This window comes from Lissotriton helveticus, chromosome 6, assembly GCF_964261635.1.
Source record: "Lissotriton helveticus chromosome 6, aLisHel1.1, whole genome shotgun sequence".
Classification (NCBI taxonomy): Eukaryota; Metazoa; Chordata; class Amphibia; order Caudata; family Salamandridae; genus Lissotriton; species Lissotriton helveticus.
This window is the reverse complement of record NC_136067.1, coordinates 644,516,754-644,538,467: the sequence shown is the minus strand read 5'-3', so window position 1 is coordinate 644,538,467 and position 21,714 is coordinate 644,516,754. Positions and strand designations below refer to the sequence as shown.

The following is a 21,714-nucleotide window of genomic DNA, read 5'->3' as shown; positions in this document are numbered from 1 at the left end:
TCCCGCAGCACCGGTGTTCAATCAGATCCAAGGCGTCGGGTCTCTTCTTCCTAGCAGTATGCCGACCAAAGCCAGGGGAGAACTCCCCAGGTGCCTCCTCACATTTGTCTTTCACAGCCTTCTCGCTGCACAGATCCACAGGTGGACCCCGGCTAGCCCGCCACAGGTGGACCCCGGCTAGCCCGCCACAGGATCTCTGCATGTGCTACCTGGCCTCCCACTTTGCAATCAGTACGCAGCTGGTATGTCTCTGCTACCTGGCGATATGCCTTCCAAGGCCTGGAGAGCATGTCCCATGCGTAGCTGGCAAGGCCAGTGACTCCCAGAGAAGCCTCCTGTCCCCCCTGCAGCATGGCATGATGCAGCTTGTGCCGTTTTCGTTTTGCCTCCCACCGTCCAAAGTCTCTACTAGTGTGTGCAAGCTTGGAAGTTGTCCACGAGCATCAGGAGTCCTAGATGTCTCAGTATCTTTGCAGATTTTGGTTCACTAGCGGGAGTCTCCGCTAGGAGCAGCTACTAGGCTATCTTGCCTGGCCACCCGCTGCATTTGCTAGTGGGTGTCACTTCACACGTTCACGAAGCACTAATGCTTAGTCAACTCTGCAGAGACGAGCATTTTGACTGCTCGGTCCTTGGTTTTAAGCCAGTTCGCAGAACCACTTCCAGGGAGATATTGCTTGGGTATCTATTGTAAGGTGAGGAATCTGAGGTTAGTCGTCTTTCAGAAGAACAAGTTCATTACCTTCGGTAACCGCTTTTCTGGTAGTCTATCTAACCTAGATTCCTCACTAACCCTCTTATCCTCCCTGTTCTGTGAGCTGAGCTCTCAACTTAAAAGATCCCACTTGACACTGCAGACTAGTCTCTGGGTTTACATGGCTTTGCTTTTTTATTGTGGAAACACACTAAAGAAATAGCGTGCCAGGGTGCCACTTATATGGGCAAGTAAACATCACTAGTAAACATCAGTGGTGCTGTCTAAGATTTTCTGGAACTAGTTGGATACCTGAAAAATATTGTAAGGTGAGGAATCTGTGTTTAGACAGTCTTTACAAGAAAAGGTGTTACAGAAGTCAAGTAACTTGTTCCTGTAGCTCACACACACACTTAAATCTGCTCTCACTTTCATGATAAACTATAGTCATTTTAATGTTATGGTATACTTGGATCTGATATTTTTTGTGGTCACTTATGCTGCATTTGTCATGTTTTTAACTAGAAAATTGTGTTTTTGTTTTTCAGTTTTCACCATTATGTAGTGGTTCAAAAAGATACCTGTCTTCAACTGGGGCAGATGGCACAATATGTTTTTGGCAGTGGGATGCTGGAACACTTAAAATAAAGTCAGTAGACTTCCATGATTATTCAGTTTGACACCATCGCAAACAATATTGCTGTGAAAAATGTCCAGTAATTTAATTTAACATAGCATACATATGTATGTAATATGTTCACTTTATTGCACTGTAACTTGAGGGCATCTGATTTATTTTCATAAAACAGTACTTTATTAAGCCATGAACTGTTGCATTCAGTTCATATGAAAAAAACTGTTTTACAAATCCACTGAAAGTTTGCTGGATTAAAGCTCTAAAGCGGCGTGCAGCAGATTAAGTAGCTTATAAGTGCTGATTATTTGTGAAACGCAAATTTATGGTGAAACAGTACATTTAATTCCCCTTGGTATATTGTGACACAATTGTAAGTGAAATATGAGAAATATGACCACTGTTGTGACAAATATGTTTTCCCTGCTTTTTACAGCTAGCAAAAATGTTGTTCATGGTTTAGAGATGTTTTATCAAAGCTCTCAGCCACCAAATTAACAGAGGTGTGGCTTCCATCCTAGTCACAAACATCTCTTCCTTAATACCTTACCAGACTCATTGGTGTCTTCTGCTTTGACTTTTGTGATATAGACCAAGGGATATGAGGCACATGAGTTGCAGATTGTATACTTTTTCATAGATCGCAATCTGGTTTTGAGCTCAGATGTTTGCACTTAGTTTTTGTCTTGGAAGAACTCTTTGTAGTCCCGAGGTAGGTGACTCCTCCCTAGGATGATGTTGCGCATGGGCATCTGCTCCATCCTTAGATCGTTTTTTTCCGCCATCGGGTTCAGGTGTGAATTGCTGCGCTCCGGATCGATATCGGTTTTTAATCCCCCTTCGACACGCATTACCTCTCCACTCGACTATATTGTCTCGATCGCAGTTCCCTTTTCGATGCGCATCTTCAAACAAACTCATCAACCTCGATCTTCGACTCTGGCCGTTGGGCCTCTCCGCGCCGACTACGCCTGCAGTCAATGGAAAGGACTCCCTTCAATAAATTCCCCGGGTGTGGTACTAAGTTCCCACACACAGACTTAAACAAGGTGTGCAATCTCTGCCTCTCCCCGGAGCACAAAGATAAAAACTGCAAGGCCTGTGCATCGTTCGGGTCGAAGAAAACCATCCTTGATCGTTGGGCTTGACGTCACAAAATGTCTTGTGAAAGCAGTTTGATTCCGGATATCTTTGAAGCAGACCCTGATATGCATTCGGAACAATCAGGTGATGACGTCTCCGAGGCCGACGACTGACGCTCTGTAAACATCGTCGCCCTCAGGCTCGGGTTGACACCAGCAACATGTTTCAGACGCCCCGCCCAGCTATGAAATCTAAACATAAGCCCTCGGGCCCGAGACAATCCCATTCCGACGCTGGAAAGTCCTCCTCGACACCGAAGCAACAGGTCAAACACTTGTCCATGCCAAAGACAGCCTCAACGCCAGAGCCCTCAGTATTGAAGCATAGCAAGGAAAAACACTCTGAACCGAAGAAATCTTTGGAGCCGAAAAAGGCCTTTGACTCCAAAAAATTGTCTGAGCCGAAAAAAGTTTCGGAGCCGAAAAAACCTAAACTAAGACCCCACGAAAAGCCTCACAAACTCCCTCCAAAGAAGGTTTGGATCCAAAATCGACACCGAACAAAGCCATTTTGCGCACGCAGCCTGCATCTCTATTTGACAGATCCAAAGGAAAAAAATGTGTTTATTGACCCAAGCACGGGCAAACTAGTCACCAAGCCTCCAAAAAAGAGGAAACCGGACACTACAGAAGAACCTGCTATACCTCTCAAATGACAGGACATGGGCCCGAACACGTTCCCATCTCCTTCTCGCCCTCCAGTTAATCCACATCTATTGATTTCTCCACCACACTCCCCACAACCTATATTTTCACCTCAACAATCGGATAGTGAGGATGACACAGGTAGAGATATAGACCCACATGGGGACGTTCATTCATTCACATAACATCCTTAATTAACGTAGACACTTCGGGTGACTACAATACAGATCCCGACCCACATAATGATCCGGATCTCTATCCATCTGAGCTGTCACCACCAGATGACAACACGGGGTTCGCCCAACTAATTAACAGGGCTACCCAATACCACGGGGTTCCCTTACATTCCGACACCTTAGATTAAATTTTGTTGCTAGAAACCGTTGCACCCTTGTAAAAATCAACAAGCACCCCGCCAATGTTAAAAGGCTTGCTAAAACATGCCACAGAAGTTTTTAAGGACCCAGTCAGAACCAGGGTTCTCAATCCCAGGGTGGATGAAAAGTACACGGCTGCTCCAAATGACCCAATTTACGTTCAAGGTCAGATTCCCTTGTGGTAACTAATGCACGCAAGCGTGCAAACTCACCAAGTACAGGACACCCCCTTCTGATAAGGAATCCAAATTAATTGACGCTTCCGGGAAAGTATTGCCTCTCCAGTGATGCAACTCCCTGCAAGACCTAGGGCAGCTTTTAGCTGGGGCACCACTGGGAGCCCACTCCTCAGCTGCCGGGTTGGCTCCCGATCTGACTAACCTAATTCTGTTTCTGGCAGGGTACTTTTCACCTGCCCACATGGTGCTTAGGTAGGTGTCTTCAGGGCTGCACCTCCCATTTTCCCCCCAGACACCAGCAATTGAAGAAGTAGGCCTCCTGGCTGCTTAAAGGCCACCTGTGTGTCAGCTGCGTTTAGGATCGATCCACAGGCACAGACTAGACAAAACCTTAGGGGCTGGTGATGTCTCCCCGACAACCTTAAGGGAAGTGCGAGCTCTATATATCGTGACGCTGGAACACTTGAGATGCCATGATTATAGGGCGTATCCTACTAAAGTGCTGGAAGAGGAGGGGGAAACCAGGGCCCTTGGTAGCCTGGCTGATCAGACCCAAAATTTGTGTGGCCCGATTACTTGCATCTGGACCGAAACTGCGACCTCTGTTCATCACTCCAGGGAGATAGATACTTATTGCGGGTGAATTATGAGGTTCTATATACTGCTCCGTTACCAGCTGAGCTAGAGGTAGTGGGGCATTTCTTGTCCTCCGTACAGCGTCGGGTGTTGGATGGACAAGCATGAGAGGTAATGGGAGGCCCGGTGACATTGCAGGAGATAGTTAGCTATCAAGAGCATGGCCACATGTATGCCTCTAGATTGGCACCCTGTCTGGTGAACTTATATGCTGACTCTCTGAAGCCAGTCACCTCCCTTTGTCCATGCAGGATGCACTTGTGATCCTGTCCCCTAAGACCACAACTTCGGGTGCCCGATTTGGGGAATATAGGCCACTCTCCATGCTTAACGTGGACTTTAAGATTCTTAGCAAGGTCCTGGCCCTGATCGTATTGGTCTATATGGCTGCTTCAATTCACATATAACAAAACTGATTTATCCCATCCCAGAACACCTCATTTACTTTGCGCATATTAAGTTCAAAGTGTGTGTTTTAGAATCAAGAAAAAAACATTTGTTTTTTATGAAGGCTCCCACCCACCAACCTAGTTGGTGGCATGCTTCATCATCGGGCCCCACCCAGGGCACCTAGTGTGTCTCGGGTGTGCTGCGATGTCTGCTAACAGCAAACCGGATTTTGTTAAGTGAGCGTGTGGTGATGGTGTTAAGAGTGTAAGTTTAAAAACTGTCCTAAGGGTCCCAGTGCCCACTGTGGTAATTTTAATGATGGGCCCTTGGCAGTGTTAAAAGCAAGGCAGCGGATGTGTGTGGAGGTAGCTATGGGCTACCACATCCAGTGTGGTCAACATGTTTCAGCCAGGCCTTTCATTGCTACTGGCTTTCTTCAGGACCTTATGTGAAGTGTGAATTAAAAATGTGGTTCGCAAAATATGTTTAACCAGCTAAATGATGCACTCGCTAAGGTGCGATATATGAAAGAGGATGATTTCCTCTAGTTTCGTTCTCATGTTTTTAGAGAGAAACACCATGAGTCCCGTGAGGGGGTCCAACTTTTATCACACATTTGTCACAGCTTGTGGCTCGAAGCTTACACCTACTTCACCTGCTCCAGGACTCCAGCGATTATTATTAAAATGCTGTATGACTGCCTTCCTGCGCGGGTTAGGACCAGAAAAAAGGTATACACCCAATATAAAAATGTTCAGGGCACAAGGCAAGGTTGCCCCCTATCCCCTCTTTTATTTGGCTGGTACACTGGAGATATAGAAAGTTGGCACCAAGAGACAATGTGATGTTATAAACCTCAAATGAAAGAGGTGCAGACATAGGTTATGTATGAAAAGCATGAATTTCTCTGTATATTTGTGTCTTTCTTCTGTAATATGCCCAGCAAAACCAAGAGAATACATATGTAATGCTTCTGATAATCTAAATGCCTATAAACATATGTTTGAATGAAATAGGATCAATCCACAGAAGTCCCATGGGAACCATTCCAATGTCACCCAACTGTGACCCATCCAAGTGCTGGAGGCCAGCTATACATAAAGCCTGTTAATAAATTTTTGCTGTGGCATCACATATCTTCTCCTTCCAGCTGGGCTTTCTTTTAACATTGTTGCTTCTAAGTCCAGTGTCTTCTCAAGTGGCTCTCTCTTGTGCAGGGGGATACCACAACATAACTCCACCCCTGCCATATCCTCTTGCACAATATTCTGATTCATTTTAAGAAGGCAACTTTAAGTGGTCTATAAAAAGAATTTCTCTGGGAAGATAGAAAAGATGGTCTACTATAATAAGAGAAATGAGTCAACATTTGAGTATATTTGTAGGGAAGCAGGGCTGGAGAGGGTGGGGTCAGGGGGGTTAGTTTGGGGTCCAAAGGCCTTGATTATGATTATTGCTGAGCCAGGGAAATATGACAGTACTTAGAGGTCCTGTACCCTTACACTCAAACACTGCCTTTGCAGGCTGCATTTTTTGGTGCAGAACAAAGGGAAAAGTTGACATGGCACACATCTCCGTGTGTCATGCCTACAACCCACTGCCCTGGCAAAGACCTGTCACCCCTCTAGCTGGGGGCACTGTACCAGTGGTGAGGGTACAGGTGCATGAGCCCTGTACCCTTACAAAGTCCAAGTCAGTTCTTAAACATTGCAAGTGCAGTGCTGCCATTAAGAGTATATGGTGCTGGGAGTTTGTCATTACGAACTCCACAGCACTATAATGGCTTCACTGAAGACTGAAGTTTGGTATCAAACTCCTCAGCACATTAAACCCACACTGATGCCAGTGTGGGATTTAATTGTAAAATGCACGACCGAGGACATTTTAGAGATGCCCCCTGAAACTCAACCAACTCCTTGTGACCTGACTGAGTGGCTGCCTAGGCTGCCACCACCAGACATGTTTCTGGACCCCTGGGTCGAGAGCTTGCTGCTCTCTTTAGCCTGAAACGATGCACATCCTGGGACGAGGTGCCAAGCCTCCTCCCCCAGGATGGGCGGGGTTCACGAAGGAGGAGCTTCAAAGGCTTGCTGCCTTTGTGAGCTTCCCCAGGCCACTTGCTGCTCTCAGCAACTGGCCCACACTGGTTCTGACCCCCACCTTGGGCGGGGGAACCGGTGTGAAAAACAAGTGAGGAAGAGCGGTGTGCCCACTTCTGCCAACTCCACCCCTCAGGTGGGGGAGGCGAGGTGAAGCACAACTCTGTCCACGCCATCTTGAAGATGGGTGAACTTAGCCAACCAGGGACAGGCGCATGCTCCTCTCCCACTGGAGGGTGGCATTCCCTGGGATGTACCCACCCCAGGGAAGGACCCATTGGTCCCTACCTTTTACCTACCTGTAACGCCCCTAAATCTAGTATTTAGGGGCACCCATGAACCTTGCTTCCTAAGACAAGAAACTACAAGAAGAAAAATCCGAACAGCCGTGCAGCAGTTAACAAGAGGAAGACGCCCACTGACTTGGCTCCAGCCCTACAGGCCTGTCTCCACCTCGAACCTGCTTCTGCTAAATCCCAGTGAGTCCTGCAGCAGCAACCTCGAAAACCCCAGAGGATTTACCTGCCTTCAACCCCAAAGACTTTGTTTCCTGTGAACACCGGATTTGTTAATCTGCCGCCTCTAGCTCCAGCCGGACACCGCAAATCCACCCCACTCTGCATCTGCTGTCCATGGCCCGAGAACGAGTGGGCAAACACCACAGCGAGGTCACCCTGGCGATCCTGACCTAGATCCGGCAAAGCCTGCATCGTAAATCCAGAAGGTCCCCCCAACCGTGACCAGGAGCTGGTAAGCTGGTACTTTTCAACCTGTATCTCCGCCCTCTGATCCAACTGATAAAATCTTTCGGCATTTCGGTGTTTAACTACGCCGACGACACTCAGTTTGTTTTTTCATTGGAGGGCAAAGATGCCGTCTCTTTAGAGACTTTCCATCGCTGCCTGACTGCCACTTCGAACTGGCTGCGTTCCAACTCCCTCCAGTTCAATGGATCTAAGACAGAGGTTCTCTACTGTTCCAATGACCGTGTACCACGCGCTCTACCGGATGAGTTCTGGCCTCCTTCTTTCTCTGGGACGGTGACGGCCGCAGAGTCTGCCCGCAATCTGGGGGTCATGTTTGGCCCCAACCTTCAACTGGATCTTTTTGTAAATAAGTCCGTGGCCACTTGCATGATGCTGTTTCGGATGCTGCGGAAGGTCCTACCACTTCTTCCAGCGCAGGCTAGGCCAGAGGTAGTGCGGGGTCTGATCCTAAGCAGATTAGACTATTGCAACGCACTACTTCTGGAGGCGCCTAAAATGCTGGTGGACAGGCTGCAGCGGGTCCAGAACATGGAAGCCAAGCTGGCACTATCTCGACCACGTGCTGCCTCTTCTACTCTGGCATTACAAGATCTACATTGGCTGCCGGTTCACCAGCGGATCCTTTTCAAAGCATCCTGTCTTGTCTTTAGAGCCTTACATAGACAGGGCCCAGTGCTGTTACAGAACCTTTTCTCCTGGTATACCACATCTCGGAGCCTGCGCTCCTCGTCGGCGTACTTGGTGTCAGTTCCTAGAGTGCAGAGAGTAAGGATGGGTGGACGGTCGTTTAGTTTTGCGGCCGCCAAACTCTGGAACTCTCTCCCGCTCTCGTTAAAAAGCCAGGGTGAATTCCTAGCCTTTAAAAAAGGGCTGAAAACCCATCTATTTCCCAGAATAGCCTAACTTTGCACCTGTTTTTCTGAAGCGCAGCCTACTTCCGTTTCGATAGTTGTGGCTGATCTAGTCAAAGCGCCAGGATGCCCTTTGGGTGACAGATTAGCGCTATATAAGTATGCCAAATAAATAAATAAGATCCGACCCCAAAAGGCACCCCTGCACCCGACGCCCGACTGCCTTGTGTTCCCAAACCGATGGTGCCTCACCAACCGCTAACTTACCAACTTACCTCTCAAACTGGTGGTTGCACCCAGAAGACCTTCGTCCCCAAGCCTGCAGTGCTTTTGCAAACCGGAGGTTCCCTATTGAAAACAAAGGGCGCCCAACGTCGAAACAGCACCCTTCACCTAGTGCTACTTTCAGACCCCCCAGGATATTGTGGCATGGATTAGCAAATTTAGCGGTACAAATATGTAAATTTAGCAGCACAAATATGGATATTTAGTGGCAATTTTGCGGCACTTTGTTACTCCTAATCATTCATTTTCAGCCCGACATCAATGGAAACTGTTTTAGCAGAGTATTCCACTTTGAATTAGGCATGTTTAAAGTGTCTGTACCTCTACAGAAGCCCAGCTCCAGTCCTAACCTCATAGGAGGGAGCTGTATTTCCCCCTGGGATCTTCTAGCGCCCATGTATGCAACCCTGCTGGGGCACCGCTGCCTCCTGGATCCTTGAGGCAGGACGCCTCTTCCTCCTAGCCAGGGTCCCGGCCCTTATTATTTTACAAACTAAGCACCAGTACACCATATCCGCACTGAACCTGCAGTGGCTTATGATGGAATTCAACTGAAGGATGACTGTCTCGTTATTCCTATGGCCCTAACCACAAAGTCCTCCAAACAGCTCATACAGGGAGTGGTGAACACCAAAACAATATTGACAAACAGTGCATGTTTTCCACTAGTGGACGGCATGATCAAAGCCATGGTGAGAGAATGTGTGTTTTTTTTTTTGGGTCCTCATCTCGCCTGTCAAGCCTCTGCGTGTCTTATGAAGCCGCCTACGTGATCTGTGGCCTCTACGGCTTACTGCACTCGCTTGGGTCGTCCGACCTGTCCCTTATTCGTGAGGGAACCTGGTGTAATCATTAGACCAATTATATTAATCTTAAATTTTGGCCCCATCTCACAAAAGGGTGCCAGATGTTTATTAGCTTGTCTTCTGCTCCCTCATATTCTAGAAGAAAAAAAAAAAGAATGTGTGGTTTGCCAAGTTTCTGGGCCGCCAGACCCACTTGTTCTTCTCCTCTGAGAAGATATATTTCATACCATCCGTGGTCCAGGAGAGTGCTAGTTTAGTTTGTCTTCAAGATTGGAGATATTTCCTAGTTATTGTTGTTGACTACTCCAAATAACCCGAAGTGGAAACTGTATCAACCATGTCAAGAGATTAAGTCACCCCCAGACTGGAAAAGATCTGTGCAGCTCAGATTCTTGAAAGCACTGCAACAGTGGGCCTCCGTTCCAAAGTCAAGAGGTCGCAAATTACCTCAGATCAATGGAAATATAACATATCAGGATCACTTCTCGTGGGCCCCAAGCCCATGGTAAAGTAAAATATTTGTGCATATTGTGTTCTTCACCTTGCTTATACCGCTGGACCCATATCTGAATGGGCACCGTATTCTTCATGAGGTAGTACCGAAATGCTCCCCACTAGAAGACTAGACACCTCAGCAACAGAAGTGCGGTGGATGAAATCAAACCACTTCACCTGATCAAGGCTTCTCTGTCAGACCGTTGCAGAAACAATGTCCATACGATCTCCAGTTGTTGTGCTTATGCTAAACTAGGCGCTCCAGTGCTAGTGAAAGACGTGCATACTGGGAGCAAGTTCACACTCCTTTGAACCGCTGGACGGTATGAGGCATCAAAGGAACTCAAGAGACAGCAAGCAAAGCTAAGGACGTTAATTGACAAACTACCAAGCTGAGTTCAGCTGTGATAACCCTCCTCGAAACTAGCATCTCCTGCGAAATCCTGTATAAACAGGAGTAAGCCTCTTTGCCCGTCTAATTCTGTCCCTGCCAAGAGGCCCTGTTACTTAACTTTGAGAATCTCTAAATTACATGTGCAGGGATAATCTCATTCCAAGAGTCCACTTCCAGTCAGATGGTAATCTACAACCCGGGATCTTATTTGCTGCTCTCTGTGACAGTGGAACTTTGTGTGCTGAAACCAGACATGCCCTCAGCGTTCTTAGTGTTTAATCTTTTCCACTATGTTTAAACTAGTGCAATTCCTTGTCGTCACTTTTTGAAGTAGTCCCAGGGCAGTCAAGGGTTACTACGCTCAGTTTGTGTGCATCACTGGTGTCTGAGGGATTAACTGTACTATCGGACAAGACAAAGTGAGCGCTTGACAAGATGGCCACAAGAGGTCCTCCATTTCCCAAAGTTGGGAATTGAGAGGTGAAAATCTTTTTTCACAGCCCTTTGCTCCCCAAAAAATAATAATTACATTTTCGAAATTTCGCGGGCAGTTTGGTAAAAATGGCGTCATTTTTACAAAACTGCCGATATTGCGTTTTTTTTGTGGTTTTTTTTGCAAATCACAAAATCCTGGAGGGTCTGTACTTTTTCCCAATTTGCCCTGAGCTAATGTCCAGGAGCTTTGCTCCCACACCCAAGTGGCCTGCTTGTCAGCAGCCACTAACTGGAGGCCCCCTATCCCCTATTAGATAACATTGGGCCTCAGCACTCTGCAGCCGGCTGCCCTAGTGCCGCTGAGGGTGTAACAAGAGCGCATCCTTGACCCTGGGGGACCCCCGAGTCTACCCCCAGAACCTCAACTCCCACTACCAAATACTTACCTTAAAACCAATAACACTATTTATCTCCATAAGATAACACTGACTGCTTTTCTTGGAAAAGTTTGTGTGTAGTTTGAAAACCTAAAGAAATTCTTTAAAAGTGCACTAACTTACAAAAACGATTTTACTTACCTGTTCACAGGAAATGTCCCAGAGTAGTATCTAGGTATACTACTCTGAGTAAGAAAAGTAATCTCAAAAGTAACTTGGCTGTAATTTTACTGAAAAGCCCATTCAAGTCTATGTACTGTATTTACAAAGTATTGCTTTTCTCTGAAACCATACTGCAAGTCAAAACAAAGTGCATATACTATTACAAATTCAAACTGTATTAAAACTGTATATTTACTGCAAAGTACTTATCATTAACTGTGCCAGGCTTGCTTGGTTCTAGAAAATAAAATAACAAAAATAATATTTTTAAACAGACCAATTGTTTAAGTTCTCTGTTTTTTAGTGTGTAAATTAATGTGTTGACTGAATGTGTACAACACATTCTTAACACTGTCCTCTGATCTAACTTTACCTCTGCCTACCTCTGGGTGTTCCACTGGACTCTGTGCAACTATACCCCACTTTGGTATAGTATATACAGAGCTAGCTTCCTACACTGGGGGTTCTCCATCATCTACAATTTTTCCAACAGGGATGATGACCTGAGTGTAGGCTTATGTTCTTTGGAAGGGCCTTTTTCTTCACTCTTAGTGGGAAGACAGACTATCTGGCTGTTGAGAGCTCCATCTCATTAGTGAATGCTTTTGCAAGAGATTATTTTTTTCTGGTCCATCTACAGAACTATCATTGTGTTTGTTGACAATGCATTCAGTTTTTAGCACAATCTTGGAAACCATCTAGCTGAGGGTCTTTCTCTTCAAAATAGGTTGGTTCATATGATATGGTTATGATTCATCGCCACCTTCATATTTGCTTGCTTTGAGTGAGGATCTACTTTTACAAGGGAGAGTAGATTGTAGTACCTCAATTTGTGGAATCCGTTTGAGAGCTTGAACTTGAAGGTTTATTCTCTTACTATGATCATCCAGAGGAGAAGCTGGATATCTTGAATGCTGCAAGTCGTCTAATCACTAGGGCTGGTTATTCGTTTGAACCTTTAGCTTTGTAGACCCTGCACATTTTTTATCTTGCAGCATCTTTATCTCCCAATTTCCTTAACTTTGATATACTGAAGGCTTATTTGATGGCTTTTTCTGCATGTATTTTTTCGCTTGTTCAGGCTTCTGAACCATAAGTTGTCTCTCGTAACTAGACTTTTGAAGCACATTTAAAACAAGTTTCAGTCCACTTTTTTTCTTCTTCCTCCAGCTGGGAATTATTTGTGCTTACTGGTCTCATGGAGCCCCTTTGAGGCTTTTCATTCTTTAAAATCTGTATCTTGACTAATAGCTTTTTGGGCCATAACTTCTGTCAGAAGGGGTAATTGATTTCAAACTCTGTCCTCTTCTACTTCTTTTACTTGTTTATCTACAAAGTCTGTTATGTTGAGGATTAAATCTGTGTTTCTAAATGCGGCTTCCTCAGGGTTTCACATCCCTCATGTAATTACCTTGTCCTAATGTTAACTTCGTTTCTCTAAAGATAAGCGTATATGATTGATCCAAGCAGGACTATTTGTTATTGTATACATTGGACTTCTTTTTTCGTTTTGAATTATGTTCTCTTGATTGTTTTTGAAGGGAATAAGTTGGGAGGTCTGTACAAAAATGGACAATCACAAGATGAATATCTTTTGCAGCTAGCGATATTATGAGTTTTTGTTTAAGTCTCTACTAGAGACAGTGAGACTATCTCTCCTTGAGGTACTGTTGTGAAGTGGTTACGTTAACCACCGTGAATTATTTTATGAAAAGTTATTGTTTGAACTTGGAAAGGAGTTAGTTGTGCTGTTCTGCAATCCTTTCTGGTGCAATTCCTTTTGGTCTATCTTAATCCCTCCTTCTGGGAGATTGTCCTAAAGGAATCTTTGGCAGCACGTAAAAATTAGAAGATCAAGTTAGTTACCTTTGATAATGGTCTGTTTGTAGCATTGTGTTGCTGTAGATACATATGGTATGCATAGTGCTGCCATTTTATGTTTGGGTGAAATGGTGCACGTTTTTCCCCCTGAAGAAATACTTTAGAGTCAACTGATGCATGGGCACTGACTCATATTAGATTATATTTTTCCTACCATGAGGTTTGAACGTTTACTAATGGGCCTTTGAGGCTTGATGTGTTCTTTAAGGTTTTTTTGAGCCTGCACAGTCTAACTTTGAGACCACACTTGAAAAAACCTTTGTTTGTGTTTCTTCTCTCTGTGACATTATCTGGTGACCAATGCCACTGACTGACTTTCCGAACTTCAGGGCCCTTGTGCCCTCTCCAGGACTGCATGCCCTTTTGTCAAAAAACTTCCACAGCAGAGAATGTATAGCCTTTTTGAACAGACACATTCACAATACTGCCCGGGGTGCCACGCAAAGTGATCATAGTTGGAACACCACAAGGTTTGTTACCTCTGCCCCTCCCACAACCACAGGGACTCATGTAAAGCTTACCTCACCTTCCATTCAGGAAAAAATGCCATGGTACTAAAGGGCCAGGTGTTGGGTGCTCCATTAGTCTGCCACCAACGTGCCTAACCTATTTGGCCAACACAATCACTTCACACTGAGGAAGGCAATGCTGCTGGCCCATCATCCAGCCCAGACGCTGTCTTTTCCAGAGTCTTTAACCCAGAGGAACAAGAGGAGTCTTTCTTACCTTCAGGGGACTAGTAGCCCTCGAATGAAGGCGTCTGTCTGGGTTGTAACTATGGTCAGCTCCGACATTCACTGTAAGCTTTGCAAGAGGCCTCCTACTGAGGCAAAACAACCCTTCTGAATATGTCTGGCATTCAGCCCCATGCTCAAGGTGCCACAGCATTTAAGGCCCCCACAGATTTCTGATACAAATTGCCACCAAACATAGGCCTTCAATCCTAAAAAGTACCTGCCTAATGGCACCACCCCGTCCAAGTCCTCTGGCCCCAAGACAATTGACAAGCCTCAACAAGACAGGAGGCTAATGTCCTTTTGATGCCGGCTTCTAAGCCATTGTCTACGTAATAACACACCCGCCAACCGTCTCTGAAGACTCAGAACAGCTGATCCTCCAGAGACTGCAGGAACAGCTCGATGCAAGATAGAAACACCTCCTTATCTATCGCCTTCCTGGGAAGATTTTGGTGAAGCCACCTCCACACTGCCTGAAACATACAGATGCTCAAAAGAACACTGGCACCGGCCCTCCTCCTTATGCTCCACCTTCACCCCCACCACCTCCTCTGCCTCCACTACCACCTCCACTACCACCTCCACTGCTTCCATGACGGTCACCAAAGGGTTCTCCGCTCTGCTCTTGTGACCCAGGTAGCCCCCTCAGCCCTACAGACCCCTACGACACACCTTGTAATCCAGAGGCCTCAGACAACACCCACCCACCCATAATGCCTAGACCAGACCATCAGACCATTACCCCATCTGGTAATCTCCCCTAGAACACACTACGGCATGTCATGAGGTCATCCAGTGGGCAGCCACCATATACAGGGTGGCTATACACATCTTCCACGAGGGAAACTATTTATTTCATTGAGACTGTCAGAGTGCACAATGCACTTTCTGCCTCTGTTGAAGGGCATCCTCTAATCCGTCCTACAAACATTTAGTGAACCTCTCAAGGCCACGTTAGTAACACTATAGCCCTCCCCTAGTGACACTGTCTATCCAGGGGATAGTTACTACCCCAGCTCTCTGGTCATGCACATTGCCTGCAAGTGGGCATTTGCTCGAGTCACGGGCGATGCCCAGGCACCTGATTAAAAAAAGCAAGAAGCTGGATGCAACTGACTTGAGGGTGGCAGTAGAGGTAGTTACCTACTGGCACATAGCCAACTCTGTGGGCCTCCTCTTTCACTATGAAGGACCCCAATGGGAGGAAATGCAGGAACTGGTGAAGTATCTCCCTAAAGAGTTTCAGCAAAGGAGGAGGAGGAGATGGTGTCCGCGGGCTAATCCATCTACATCGCTACTATCCGTTGCACCCTTGATGCTGTGGAGACAGCCAGCATCCTTATCAGGCTCCGTGCCAGGCTTAGTTTTTTTGGAAACCAGTGGTCCAATCTAATCTCCTCAACTGCCTTTTGATGGGGAACACAACTTGGATCCTAGGTTGAGGAGATGCTGGAGAAGATAAAGGATACCAATATTGCAAAATCCATTAGTGCCCTTCAAACTTCAAAAGTAGACTGCACCTCTGTTCTGAGGCAGCCAGTGTTTGTCGTCACTCACTCTAGGTTGGTGTGGAAAGTTGGTAGCTTGCTTTCTTCTCCAAGCCTAGCTAGGACATGCTATCCCTTTATTTTTTTTAAATGGGTATTTCTATAGAGAGGTTGTATATGGGAGTGCTCTGGGACACTGCACATGGGCAGGCCTATTTAATGCTTGTGACTTTTACAAGTCGCCTCAGATGGACTAAAATGACACATCTATGACACCTTCCTGGTGGAAGCAAGAGAGGGGACTACCCTAACTTGTGCAAGCCATACAAATTTCGCAGGCGTGACCCTGGATGAATTCAAGATCCAGGAACTAGTAGAACTTAAAGCCACAGTAAAGGGAATAAACTTTAGAACCAGCACGACCAGAGATAGTAATGGAGGGAGTGGACTCTATTATGCCATACATCTCGGAGCTTATTTCTCTCTCCTCTCAGAATGGTATCGTCCCCACTAAATGGAAACAGGCTATTGTCAGAACACTGAAAAAGAAACCATCAATCGAGAACAGTGTTAGAAAATTTACACCCGATCTCACTACTTCCATCTGTAGCAAAATTGCTGAGAAAATAACTAATAAACAATTGGTAGACCACATCAATATGAATGACCTATCACATCCCTCTGTCGGGTTTCAAACTGGCCCACTCGACTGAGTCGGCACTACTCCTGGCCACAGAAGCATTGAGAAAGCATGTAGACGAAGGACAAACAGCCGCACTGATCCTATTGGATCTCAGTGCGGCGTTTGACACCGTATCACACAAGCTACTCCTCCAAAGACTTGAAGCTTGTGGCATAAAGCAAAAGCGCTCTGAAATGGAAGACATTGTGTCTTTCCGGACTGAGCTTTCAAGTGGCACAACTGTCTGAGAGTATTCCATTGTCCTATGGGGTCCCAGAACGTTCATTTTTGAGTCCCACTCTATTCAATCTCTATGTGGGACCACTGGCTGAACGAGTGGCGCAACATAGTGTCAGTCGTTTCCTACGCGGATAACATGCAGCTAATTGTGTTGCTGTCTCAAAACGAGGATCAGGCAGCAATCCGCTTCTCCAAATGTTTAGAAGAGGTGGCAGACTGGATGTCGAACCGTTGCCTCAAGCTAAACAAGAGTAAAACAGAGATAATGGTTGTGGGCAAGCCACCTACCATATGGTCATCTGCATGGTGGCCTGAGTCACTAGGCCAACTACCCACTCCAAAAGCAGAAGTAAAAAACCTAGAAATATGGTTTGATGCCGAGTTGACATTCGACAGCCAGATTCGGAGGGTAGCGGGTAAATGCTATGGGGCCATGAAAATTCTAAGGAAGATCCTTGATCTTCTACCATCTAAGGCCAGGAAAACAATAGTACATGCAGTAATAACCTCCCAATTGGATTAGGGAACGTTCTATATCTTGGCATCATGAAAAAATGACTGTCCAAGTTAGAGGGTGCAAAACGCAGCAGTTCGATTGGTGCTCAGTCTGCCGAGAAGAGCTAACACCAAGAAAGCCCTGATAGGACTGCACTGGCTGCTAGTGGAAAAGAGTCCTGTTTAAGGCAATGTGCCGTTGTCATCGTATTCTTACAAAGATCGGCCTGAAATACCTTCAACCACTGCTAACCCAATACATCCCAGGACGGAGTTTAAGATCCATGGGGGAAGCACTGGTGACAGTACCAAGAATATATAGAGCAAGAATGGGGGCACGCTCCTTCAGATACCTTGCAGAAAAACCATGGAACACCCTACCGATGGCTCTAAGAACAGGGGCATGAGAAAGTAGATTCCACAAACAACTAAAGACCTGGTTGTTTGCTAAAACGGAATAACGGCTACACCAGGGAGTATGTGCATCCCGGTAGGATAAGCAGATGACAGTAACACCTCTTCAGATCCGATGTCTTAGCGCAGGGACACACCACACCGTCTGTGTAACCAGGCACTCTACAAAAAAAGAAGAAAAAAAATTACGTCTTTTTCTTTTAGAGTAATGTGTTTTTATTACTTCACATATACCATACGTTATTAGAAAGAACTTCCCTGGAAAGATTAATTATTAATTGGTAATACTGTTTCCTGCTTTGAAAAACCACCAGAATAAGATAATTGCTCAGAGGATTTAGATCCCTTGCAAAATAGGGATCTAATAGTTTTTCTCTTCGTGATGTAAAGCATGCTATTATGTTATGGTAAACCTAATATTGGCTGTCACACATACCTCATTATAATCTCTGGTCTAGTTTAATCAGCTCTAAATAATTCTGGGCAGTTTTATGTACTAACTGAATTAATTTTAATATCAGGTTATCTAGTTATCCCCACCTACAGTTTTTTCTTCTGTGCTTAATGCGGTGCACATACTACAACAAAGACCATTTATTTGTATGACCTTGATTTGCATCGTTGGCTGCACTAAAAAAGCCTCTGCATAGTGATTGTCTAATGTTTCCGAGTTTGGCCAGGGTCTCGTAAAGATGCACAGCAATGTTATACATTTTCTGGACACCTTCCTTTATTGGATTTTTAGAACATACATACAGTAATTCCTTTATTTAGATATAAAAACATATCTTTGAAAGATTACACAAATCACATTATATACAGTTTTGTGAATAGAAAAAAAAAATGGTTAAAGTAAAAAAAAAAAATATGACCGTACGCTTGCTTAATAAAACATTTCAATTTGTAGATTGGTCGTTGTAAGTTCTATTAAAATACATGTTCAGTCTAGACAGTGAGCAGTAAGGCCTTAGCAGTGTCCATTTTATCTAGATTGCGGTATGCTTGGTGAATGAATTTGGCCAATTTTATATTTAAGGCAATATTATCTAGAGACAAAGCAGCAATAATGGCATGCCTACAGGTCCGGACTCCCAGCCTATTCCATTCTGGCTTAAGCAGACACCTGCGTTGAGAATTAAATGAGGGACAGATACAGAGCACATGCAAGATTGTTTCTGTTGCTAACCCGCATCCTCTACTTGTTGTGTCCTCCTTGCGACGCCAGGTGGGTAGGTTTTGAAGAAAGCGCCAATCTCCCATTCTTAGGGCGATCAGGCCACGCTTTAGATAAAGTGAAAATGTCGTGGAGAGGTATGCGGCAGGGGTTAGTCGTTTGTAGGAGTTGACTACTGCCCAGGAATGACTACGTTTTGTGACAAGGGCTTTATCTGAAGCCAGAGATTTCAGTCTAACACATTTTTTGATTGTATTTTTAAAGGCCGTCTGACTAGGGTTGAGCGCCCAAAGGTCGGCAGCTGACATTTGATGGATATAGTCATTCAAAAGGCAGCCGAATGTTCCCCCTGGATTAACCTCATTGATTTCTTTCCAAACTAGAGATTCTAGAGTACCTGGTTCGGCCTGTCTTAGTTTGTGACAGAGCTTAAGATAGGTACCAACATTAGAGGCTTCATAGTTGGTTAATCCCACCTCCAATCTAATCTGGGCCGGGGAAGCGGTACTCGGCAAAAGAAGTGTCTTTCTATAGATTTTAATTGTGTGTTTGTTTAGGAAAGTATTGATTTTGCCTTTAAAGATCTCTATGCCATATGAAAGTGTTGGTCCGATCTTTGCTCTAGGGACTTCTAATAGAGGGAAAAAAGTTGGACCTGAAAGTTTCTTTGATAGCTTAGCCAAGGAGACCACTAGGGCCGTAGTTTTAGCTGCGATCACATTGCTTTGCTTTGAGAAGCTGCCCCTTGAGTCCAAGTGGACACCTAAATATTTGTATGATTGGCCGATCGAAAGTCTTGTTTTATTAATTGACCAGCCACCGCCACTGTAATGTTTCTTACCGAATGGAACTATCAGGGTTTTTTCCATATTAATTTCTAGTTGATTACCAATCGTATATTGCGATAGTGCATCAAGGAGCCTTTGTAACCCTACTCTAGTGAGGCTAAACAGGGCCAGATCATCGGCATATAAAAGATTACATAGTGCCGTACCTCCTATTTTAGGTGGATGACTATTTACCTTGTCTAGAGTGTTTGACAGGTCGGCTATGAATAGGTTAAAGAGAAGGGGGGCCAGCACGCATCCCTGCTTGACACCGCGTGAGGTCATGATTTTTCGCGAGAGATGCGAGCCGGACCCTAGCTTCACTCGAACCCATGTGTCAGAATAAAGTTGAATGATTGGGTTCGGGATTTTATTTGGAATTCCCCACTGTCAGTTTTTTCCAGAGAGCCGCCCTAGGCACTCTATCAAACGCTGCTTTGAAATCGACAAAGCAGCAAAAAGCCATCCTGCGTGTTGATAAAGCTTTGTCGATTATAGTGGAAACTGCTAATAAATTTGTCGTAGTTCCTGAATTGGCAACAAACCCTGTTTGATTCAGAGGAATCAGATCATGGTCCTTTACCCATTGCCTGAGATCCTCCAGAATGAGTCCTGCATAGTGTTTCGCCTCTATATCCAGTAGGGCGATTAGTCTGTAGTTATTCGGGATGGCTCGTGATCCAGCTTTATAAATGGGGTGAATTATTGCGCCCCGCCAAGAGTCTGGGATTGTCAATGTCCTCAAGGTGTAGTTAAAGAGATTTAGTAACACCGTGGACCAGAAGGGGATGTCCGATTTGAATATCCTCTGTGGCAGGCCATTCGGGCCTGGTGCTCCATCTTGTCTCCCTTTTGTCACTGCTTTGGCAACTCGTTCCTCGGTTAGTTCATATGCTGGGGTTAGCCCCCGAGTTGTATCGGAGGAAGTATTCAGGGATACATCTACTCCAATCCCGCATGCCCTGGATGAACTTGTGCAGTCATGGTAATCTTGACCCTGAAAATGATCTGTTAAGTATGATACCCATTCTGCTTCCTGGATGGTTGCTGAGCCAGAGTTTAAGTTCAGGTTGGTTCGGTTAACAAGGGACCAGAATTTCCTTGAGTTTTTTTGCTTGCTTTCCCACACCAATTTTACCCAGTATTGGTTTTCATGGGCTTGTTTCTCTTGGGAGACTGCCCTCCTAAATGCTTTTTGGGCATGGTGATATGTAGCAGAAAAGGCGCTGTTCCCCGGAAATTTTGAGACCAACCTCAATGCGTTGTTCCTTGCTCTCTTTAGTGGTTTTATGACGGTGGAGGTTGCAGCCCCTGCTGGTGGTACACGGTTTGATCTCCGCGCAGTCGCTGGATATGAGCTGATCAGATGAAGGCACAACTGCGACCATTCCCATATCGGGTTGGCATCTTTATCGTGACTGCCTGTTGTAAAGTCCTTACTTGCTTTTAAAACACTCTGTTGGATTCATTCCATTTGAGGCGCTTTAGGTTTTCAGTGTGAATTCCCTTATAGGTGCCGCTTTATGGAATTCCGGGTTTGTAGTGAAGGTGATGACCTGGGGCCTGTGATCGCTTTCAGACCGTGGGTGGATGCAAAAACTGTTCAAGTTAAATAGTAGTTCTGAATTGCAGATGGTGAAATCTAGGTAAGACTTTTTTCTTCCGTTCGACCAGGTCCAGTTTGGAGGTGAATCGCTTGTTGACCTTCCATTCACTACCAGGTAGCCTGCGTTGTAGAATCTCATCACAGAGAGTTCACCTAATATGTTAGGGGCTTGCCTCAGAGGTTTGGATTGAGTCGTTGCCTCGATGATGTTAGTCAGGTCCGGCCCTTCCATGTCTGCTGCGTTCCCCTGAAATAGATTTGTGTTAAAATCTCCCGTAATGATGCGGTCCGAGTTGGGATATTCAGTGGCGATGTCGTTCATGATCTCACACAGTCGGACCAGGTGGTCTTTTTTTGTACGGGTGCTGGGGTTAATGTACACGTTAACGAGGAGGAGCAAACGCTGCCTCCTCAATGGGTTAATTTTGACCCCTAATAACCAGTCTTCTTTGAAATGAAGTTGATTGAATGCACCTTTTAGGTTGTTTGAGATGTATATGGACAGACCGCCTTTGGGGTGGCCAAATCGGCTGTCCCTAAGTGCTGGTTTCCGGAATTCAATGTATCCTTCTATGGGGCGGCCCTCTGTCGCCCAGGTGTCCTGTAGGGCGATTGCTGCATGTTTGCACAAGAAGGCCATGGTGTCATCGTTGGAGGTTTTTTGATGAAGTCCACTGATATTCCATGAACACAATGAAAAGGGAGGCCGCCCTTGCTTGTTGTCTCTATTGTGCTGTGTGTCC

General features: G+C 45.4%; 1 protein-coding gene across 2 annotated transcripts in view; it reads left to right on the top strand.

The window, feature by feature from the left end:
• Nucleotides 1-21,714, top strand: part of PHIP (PHIP subunit of CUL4-Ring ligase complex) — a 2,061,705-nt gene that overhangs the window by 156,469 nt on the left and 1,883,522 nt on the right. For both annotated transcript variants that reach the window (XM_078648101.1, XM_078648100.1), the window contains exon 9: nucleotides 1,243-1,343. In XM_078648101.1, coding sequence (XP_078504227.1) covers nucleotides 1,243-1,343 — 101 coding nt within the window. The remainder of the gene's footprint in view (nucleotides 1-1,242; nucleotides 1,344-21,714) is intronic.